General features: G+C 38.8%; 1 protein-coding gene across 1 annotated transcript; it reads right to left on the bottom strand.

The window, feature by feature from the left end:
- Positions 1-671: 671 nt before the first annotated feature.
- LOC122814011 (claudin-4-like) lies at positions 672-8,359 on the bottom strand. The gene is made up of 2 exons (XM_044086593.1): positions 8,287-8,359; positions 672-3,079 (listed from the first exon to the last, which is right to left on the bottom strand). Exon 2 carries the CDS (start codon positions 3,046-3,048, stop codon positions 2,428-2,430), a length of 621 nt encoding a protein of 206 aa, XP_043942528.1. The 5' UTR covers positions 3,049-3,079; positions 8,287-8,359; the 3' UTR covers positions 672-2,427.
- Positions 8,360-9,232: the final 873 nt, after the last annotated feature.

Raw genomic sequence — 9,232 nt, 5'->3', positions numbered from 1 at the left:
ATAAACCATCACATGATAACTGAAATAAGTAATTTTAGAGATATAGGAAGAAACTGTCACATGGCAAGCTGCTGGAATAGAATAAAGAAAGAAAGAAGGACATAAAGTTATGGAAAACATCAGAAATGGCTGTTGTAGGAAAGCATAGTTAAGAAAAAACTGAAGAAAAACAATTTCATACAGAGAGTGGAGAGATACGGGAGATTGTCGTCGGAGGGTGAGATGGAGTATGGATCACTACATCTGCTTGGGACAGCTGAAGAAAGGTTTTAGCACAAAAAGCCAAAAAAAAAAAAAAAAAAACTTTGTATAAGGAGCACACATGACTTCCCTGAACCAGACAACTCTGTTCATTCCAGTGTTCTACTTATAGATAGTTTTCCTACTAGATTACTCCATTTTGTCATAACTCTGACAAGGACACCATTAACATGTATTATAAATACTGCAGCTGATACAACTTGCACACACGCACACACACACACACACACACACACACACACACACACACACACACACACACACACACACATCTACGCATGCATGTCTGCACGTGTATATATTTATTTATATGTCCATGCTCATATAATCATACGCCATTTACTACAGTAAAATTGATATGAAATTCTCATGAAACAAACGAGATTGTCTACAGTTAAATATTTATTGACTTTTGCACAAAAAACATCAGAAATGTACTTAGTCCACTTAAAGAACATATTTTATACATACAATAATATTTCTTATTATTACAAAAACAAAATCACGAGTTACGCTGATCAGTACATTTTTTAAAGTTTCACAGCAGTACATAATGCATCATATTAGACGCATCATTGCACGTTACCTAAAACACTTCATAAAAATGTCTGCAAGTAACATAACAGAAAGAAATGATTCAGACTTCATTAACCCTGAAGTGGTCATTACTTACAGTTGAATAAGGCATATAATATTCTGGATAATGGATAATCATTTTTTTGGATTGGCCTATACTCATAACAATGGGATACCAGTATACAACTGTAATAACAAGTTTAACTTTATCAGAGTAATTTGAGGCGTTACTGAAAGCCCAGTTGGGACATGATACCCAACATTTTTCTTCACAATACATGTGCAGTGATTAATTAGATAGTTGCCTGGAGGTGATGTTACTTGTTTAAAACCAGTTACCAGCCCCTTATGCCACTTTTGTGGCGTAGAGGGATTAAACCCTGACTACGGCCCAGCCAACCTGGGTTTGATTACAGGTTTGGGCAGCTGACTGACCAGCAGGGAAGGGATGAGTAGGTGTGTCTTGTTGGGCAGTTCTCATTGTTAAGCTCCCTAGGATAGGCCTGGTCCAAAGAGGGGAATTGCCCATGGGTACAATCAATGAGCATGGGGGTGCAAGGAAAGGAAAGGAAAGTGGGTAGTACATAAACAAAAAAAAATACTTCTTAGATAGAAACACAGTTGAGGTGAGCCCCCAGGATGCCAGGATGTACTTAGGAACGAAGAGCAGCCCCAGCAAAAATGGAGTAAGTCCGGGAGGGGGGGGTAGGAAGATGGCTGGTAGACCTAGTGTGAACTGAGGGCTGAGACAGTACAAATGAGGTCTGAGGGGACCAAAAAAGGCAGTTAACAGCCTCTTAGTAAAATACTGATGCCATAAAAAAGTCAAAATATGAAAGACTATAATCTTAACTATGACTATAGACAATAGTAAAGTTTTCATCAAATATTATAAATATGTTGTGCTTGTCTGAAACTAAATACACAATGTGACACCTTGATATCTTACTGCACGTCTGTAGGGCTCAGGCTTTGTTACAACTGAAGAATAATGGGGGGGGGATACCTTTGGTTACATACATATGACCTCCCCCTCACGTTCCCATCATGAGAGGACATTAGCACTCACTGTAATTTTCTCTTTTTTTTATTAAAGAAATGACACCAGGTCAGTCGCATGGTAACAGCATTCTGTTTCAGACTTTTTGCACTTTACTTGACCACAGTGTACAGAGAATGGCAGCAGAATTCTTCACAAAAGGCCTTACATTACTAAAACCATAGAAACACAGCAGTAAAATGCTAGGGGGTCATGCAACATGCTCAGGATTGCAACGTCAGGATGTGGGGATGACAGTGATTTCAATGATACAAATATTGATTCATAGCAACATACTCTTATCTTGACAGGGCAAACCCAATGAACAGACAGTCTTGTCTCTTTCTTTGAATCAGTCAGACATTTTTATGCATATTATTTTTATTGCTGAAGATATTAGACAAAGAGGTCAGGACCTTCAGCAGACACAGCATTGCCATAAAGAGTGGACTCCGTGTTGCCATTTCTCAACTGTTCAGAGACACAGGGAGTTGCTGAATGGTCCAAAGTCTGTGTTTGTTTGTGATAAACAGTCCCTACCAAGGCATGAACTATACATGGTTTAGTTGACTTGGTTTGCTGGCAGTATATTTTGTTGAGTAATTGTCCTTTTTTGGGCAGTTACAACATAGTAGACCTCCACCAATCAGAAGCAGTGCAGCACCTGCCCAGCCAATGTAAAGGGAAGCTCCCAGCTCCCTCTTATTGGCTGCAGGTACTAACTGGTTATAGAAATCACGGATGACAACATTTGCAGTCCAGCAGACTGGGATAAGCAGAAGTATACCAGACAGGACAAAGATAATCCCTGCCACTATGCAGACCTTGGCCTTGGTGTTCTCATCTTCCACACAGTTGGTGCAGTTACCACCAGCAATGGCAGCAAAGATTCCAATGATGGCTAAAATAATGACCACAATGGTCAGAGCACGGGCTGCTTGAAGGTCTTGTGGCAAAGCTAACATAGAATCGTACACTTTGCATTGCATCTGTCCTGTACTCTGTACCACACAGTTCATCCACAGACCCTCCCAGACAGTCTGAGCTGTCACTATGCTTTGGCCAATGAAAGCAGTGACCTTCCACATGGGTACTGCACAGCATGCAATCGCCCCAATCCAACCAATCACTGATAGACATAGGCCAAAGATTTGCAAGCCACTTGATGCCATTCTGGAGGTTAACCCCAACTTCTACAGTAAGCTACGAAGGGACAAAACACATACATTTTGTTAAAACATTTAATTGTAGCAACACTGATTCATATATTCTTACATTAATTAAATGGCTATTTGACATTTTAGACTTTACCTAAGGAGTAATAACTTCTGACCACCTTTATGTGAAACAAAAACTGAAACTATACTCAACAATTAGTAATGCAATGCATACCTTAGAGTACTATGAGCTAGCTTGATATATTATGCATGTAATTTAGGAAAAAAACACCAAACCTATGTTTTAATTTTCAGTCTTTAATTTCTACGTACATTCTCTGTTTGATTTTGGCACTTCATTACACACATAATTATCAATGCATGGATGAATTAATCAGTTATTACTTACATACTTAATTATGGTTCATTCTACTTCAGACGTTTGAAGAGATGCTTCTTGCATGTGCCCATGAAATAGTATCCACTACACACCATTTTCAAGAGGTGACCCCCACCACAATTTATAATTGTAACTGGCCCTTATAACTTAGTCATATTGGGCAACCAAAAATGTTTGATACTGTACATGCATTCCAGCAGCAATTTTAATTAATATTTTGCATTTCATGTTCATAAGCTACCTAGCAAAAGACATAAGTAGTCCTGATTTTGACCCATAGCTGAAATACTTAAAAACTGTCATGCCATAATTAGTGTGTAGTCCCAGTTCTGTGCCTGCCTTTTACACAGTTGCTCATTAGGTTATGCATTCATTCCCGCGTACCAAAGTTTTCACTTCCCAACACCTGCGTGCAGCTGTCTCACCATCCCAGCGAAGAGATACCAAGCCCAGTAGTGTGTACCACGTTTTACTTTACTAGGACATTGGAACTCATTTTAATTAACAGTCAGCTTCATGAAATCTTCATCATGGAGTGGTATTGTGTCCAGGATATACCTACCCTTCGTTAAAATAAGAAAAGGTTTCTCCGTTCCTTTTGTTAAATGAGATGCAGGCTTAGTAATTGTCAGCATAGGACATAGCTGCCCAAAATTTATATTCACATTCAGTTTCCCTGCAGCACCTCACTCACACACAAGCAAGTGCACACACACAAACACACACACACACACACACACACACACACACACACACACACACACACACACACACAAAAACAGTTAAATGCTCCCTGTGCAGTTTTAGAGAGCGACAGATCAGTTATCCAATGGCTTTTATGTAGGTCTGTACTTTGCCTCGAACTCCTCACACTTTGACATTTTCATTCAGATGTTTCACTTTTATCTTATCATTTTCCTACATGACCTACGTTCTGTGCAGACCCTACTGCTTTCTGTCTTTTTCTCTTACTCTTCCTTATATCAACATACCAATGATTTGACTTTATCTTCTGCATTTGAGATTGTTTCCCAACTTTTATCCCTACAGACCTTCTGCTGGATACTTTTGTAGTCTTCATACCAAATGTATGTATACAAACAGATTTGTAGATAGGCAGATAAATACAAACATAGACAGACAGATAAGATTCTAGCTTTGAAAATCAACAACCAAACCAGAAACTTAAAAATCCTGAACCCAAAAGTGCATGACATTGAATATAAAAATATAAGCAAAAAAATCCCCAGATTTAAATATGCCAACTTCATGATCTCCTCAACTTAAACAAGGGCGGAATCTCCCTAGAAAGGGAATCACTGCCAATGTGAAATTAATGTATCACTGACAAAGATTCGAAAACATAAACAGCCAAGCAAAACATGAAAAAACAAACAACGTACCCCAACAAAATGCAGTAAAAAAATTACCAACACTAACAAAACCCCATTAAAAAAACATCAAACTAAACTATAGATCAAAACAGCAACCAGTTGTAAAAATAATATTTTAACTTTACTGGCATTTGCTCATTTGAGCAATCAAACACACAGCCCCATATAGATATATGGGTTTATATCATAAGCTCGAAAGCTGATAACTCCGAAGCACAAAACTTCGAACGTCAAACCTCGAAAATAAAAAACGTTGAACCGTAGAATGGAGATCGCTATAGAGGGAAGATTTCCCTTTACTGCACTGCAGTGTGATCTCAGAGTTGGCATATTTAAGTAGCGGGAGGTGGGGGTGCAGGTGGGAAGCCCCCCTGCATAGAACGTTTTTTTTTTTTTGTTTTGGGTAATTACGGATTTTTTGGTGGAGTTGATGTTGTCAACATTCGAGGTTTGAATTTTGCTGTTTTGTGCTTCGGAGTTATCAGCTTTCGATTATATAATATAGACCCATATATATATATATATATATATATATATATATATATATATATATGTGGTCCCTCTTTCCTTTCCCTTTATTTCATTACACACACACACACACACACACACACACACACACACACACACACACACACACACAAACACACACACACACACACTCACACACACACACACACACACACACACACACACACACACACACACACATATATATATATATATATATATATATATATATATATATATATATGAGCACATACATACACAAATGCAGACATACATGCCCCTTCACCTACACTGAGCTGAATATTATGTGAAATAAAGTGTGTTCACTGCACATTTGTTACTGTACATCTTGAAAGTAGGTGACAAAAAGATGCAGCATCTACATGTAAGTAACCCAGCTACTCCAACATCTACATGTCAGTAACCCAGCTACTCCAACATCTACATGTCAGTAACCCAGCTACTCCAACATCTACATGTCAGTAACCTAGCTACTCCAACATCTACATGTCAGTAACCCAGCTAATCCAACATCTACATGTCAGTAACCCAGCTACTCCAACATCTACATGTAAGTAACCCAGCTACTCCAACATCTACATGTAAGTAACCCAGCTACTCCAACATCTACATGTAAGTAACCCAGCTACTCCAACATCTACATGTCAGTAACCCAGCTACTCCAACATCTACATGTCAGTAACCCAGCTACTCCAACATCTACATGTAAGTAACCCAGTTACTCCAACATCTACATGTAAGTAACCCAGCTACTCCAACATCTACATGTAAGTAACCCAGCTACTCCAACATCTACATGTAAGTAACCCAGCTACTCCAACATCTACATGTAAGTAACCCAGCTACTCCAACATATACATGTAAGTAACCCAGCTACTCCAACATCTACATGTCAGTAACCCAGCTACTCCAACATCTACATGTCAGTAACCCAGCTACTCCAACATCTACATGTAAGTAACCCAGCTACTCCAACATCTACATGTAAGTAACCCAGCTACTCCAACATCTACATGTCAGTAACCCAGCTACTCCAACATCTACATGTAAGTAACCCAGCTACTCCAACATCTACATGTAAGTAACCCAGCTACTCCAACATCTACATGTAAGTAACCCAGCTACTCCAACATCTACATGTCAGTAACCCAGCTACTCCAACATCTACATGTCAGTAACCCAGCTACTCCTTTCCATATCTGAACCTCTGTCTACATGTAAGTAACCCAGCTACTCCTTTCCATATCTGAACCTCTGTCTACATGTCAGTAACCCAGCTACTCCTTTCCATATCTGAACCTCTGTCTACATGTAAGTAACCCAGCTACTCTTTTCCATATCTGAACCTCTGTCTACATGTAAGTAACCCAGCTACTCCTTTCCATATCTGAACCTCTGTCTACATGTAAGTAACCCAGCTACTCCTTTCCATATCTGAACCTCTGTCTACATGTCAGTAACCCAGCTACTCCTTTCCATATCTGAACCTCTGTCTACATGTAAGTAACCCAGCTACTCCTTTCCATATCTGAACCTCTGTCTACATGTAAGTAACCCAGCTACTCCTTTCCATATCTGAACCTCTGTCTACATGTCAGTAACCCAGCTACTCCTTTCCATATCTGAACCTCTGTCTACATGTCAGTAACCCAGCTACTCTTTTCCATATCTGAACCTCTGTCTACATGTCAGTAACCCAGCTACTCTTTTCCATATCTGAACCTCTGTCTACATGTAAGTAACCCAGCTACTCCTTTCCATATCTGAACCTCTGTCTACATGTAAGTAACCCAGCTACTCCTTTCCATATCTGAACCTCTGTCTACATGTCAGTAACCCAGCTATTCCTTTCCATATCTGAACCTCTGTCTCATAAGACAGGTGAAAACTCCCCAGTTGTAGGATGAACATGTAAACGCCATTCAATCCATTACTGGAACTTGAGACTTAAGCCCAAATCCTGGATCTCTGAGGCAAAGATGCTACCACTTAACCAACATATGGGACTGTGTACGCAAGGACACATTCATTACCCATAACTTAAAGTCCACTTTCCCTTCTTTTATCATTATATTTATTCTGCACAACAAATTAAAAACAAGAAACAGAGTGTAAAGGATTAGTCCAGATAAAAATCACTTTAGTTAGCCGATCTAAGAGACTCTCTCTGTCTGGAACCCTGCCTGCGAGAGCAATAATTACACCTTTTAGAAATTTCCAGTAGTTTCTTCAGTTATGCAGGTACATATAGGAGAGGTCAAGCCCCATCACACCCCTGGTATTGGCTGCATCCCCCTCAATGTCTGCTCTTAAATAAAATCAATGCTGATGTCATTATTACTATAAGAAAAGACAACTTCCTGTCTTTTGAAAACCAAAACATTAAGTATTTGCTATTCTTTAGTCAATAAACTCGAGGAAAACCATAATTTTCTAAACACAGATTTTAAATTTGTCCATTTCAACAATTTCATTGCTGGCAGAGAAACAATTTCAGTCTAACAGAATAATTTATATGGGGAAATGCGAATAAAGGAACTACCCTGAATGAAAAATTACAAAATAAGGATCATGAAGACAAAGGGCTCAAAAGAGAAATGAAGTATATAAACCAGTAATGATGTTAGACTTAGAAATAGCAAAGCAGGAAAGAAACTGCCAGGTACCGTATGCAAACATTACAATTTCATGGTAAGAACCAAAGAAAAGGTGCAGTTAAAGAATAAAATCACAAAGTAGGTTTGTGAGGGTCTTTTGAGAAAAACAAAACTGCCAACGAAAATACATTTTCACTAAAAACAGAAATAAAAGACATGTAGCAACCTATTACATTTTAAAACTCCAAGCAAATAAAACATGTCATTGCTGAAAAAAAAAAGTTTTGGGTTTCAGGAAGTAGTGTTTCACAACTACTTACATAACATTACATACCTGTAAAAGAAATGAGAGTTCTTACAAGATGAGCAGAAAGGTGGCTTCTTCACTCCTTGTAGCTGAATTCTTTTTCCTCACATACCACTGCCACCTTTTACCTGTACTTTTATACTGTCCATACAATCGGCCGTACCTTGGATGATGTCATCACTCTGATTCAGGTGGCCACCTGATACAAAAGGCAATTCATTCACAGGCAGCAGTACTCTCAGTGAAACTGATAACAAATTTTCTGACAGCATGACATGCCAAATAAGTGAATCAGCCCCCTGTCCCTCACCTTGTCACCAGCAATAATAACAGTGCTGTGTATCTAACATGTTTATTTTCAAAGTGAAACCATTTGTTTTGTAAAATTGAATTGGAAACAGTCACCCACCTTGTTGCTGGTTGCAACAGACTAGTGGCAGAAGGTATAAAGGCTTAATAATATGACAAGACTGTTGCATTGGGGATTGTGCAAACATTATGGTATTGAAGTGGCTGAAAAACACTGGAAACATGAGCCACAAAGCATCATAGAAAATGATGAAGTTTATATCACATGGGATCACCCATTACCAACAGTCCAAAATATAGATGCTAGAAAACTGGATATAGTGGTCCAAGAAAAGAAGACAAAAGTAACATTGGTCATTGAAATCGCCACACCTAGTGACTACAGTGTCTTGTGTACAGAGAGACACAAGGTCATAAAATACCAGGATTTGCAGGCAGAAGTAAGAATCATCTGGAAGAAAGATACCCAGACAGTTCCAATAGTAATTTAGATATGTTACCAATCCATGTAACTCCATATGAATTGCAGAAGGAGTCATTACTGGGCACATTGAGGGTGCTGCGAAGAGCAATTCTGGCTGACATCAAAGATTGAAACAATTCTAATTTCATGAACTGTATCGTACTTTGACTTAGGAATGGGATCCATTCCCATCATGGTATT

The sequence above is a fragment of the Protopterus annectens genome, chromosome 10.part0 (assembly GCF_019279795.1).
Source record: "Protopterus annectens isolate FY-2018-M chromosome 10.part0, PAN1.0, whole genome shotgun sequence".
NCBI lineage: Eukaryota > Metazoa > Chordata > Ceratodontiformes > Protopteridae > Protopterus > Protopterus annectens.
This window is presented reverse-complemented; position numbering and strand designations above follow the sequence as displayed.

Bases quoted from the DNA above. Each gene is read 5' to 3' on its own strand.
- LOC122814011 (XM_044086593.1), bottom strand. From the start codon at position 3,048: ATGGCATCAAGTGGCTTGCAAATCTTTGGCCTATGTCTATCAGTGATT.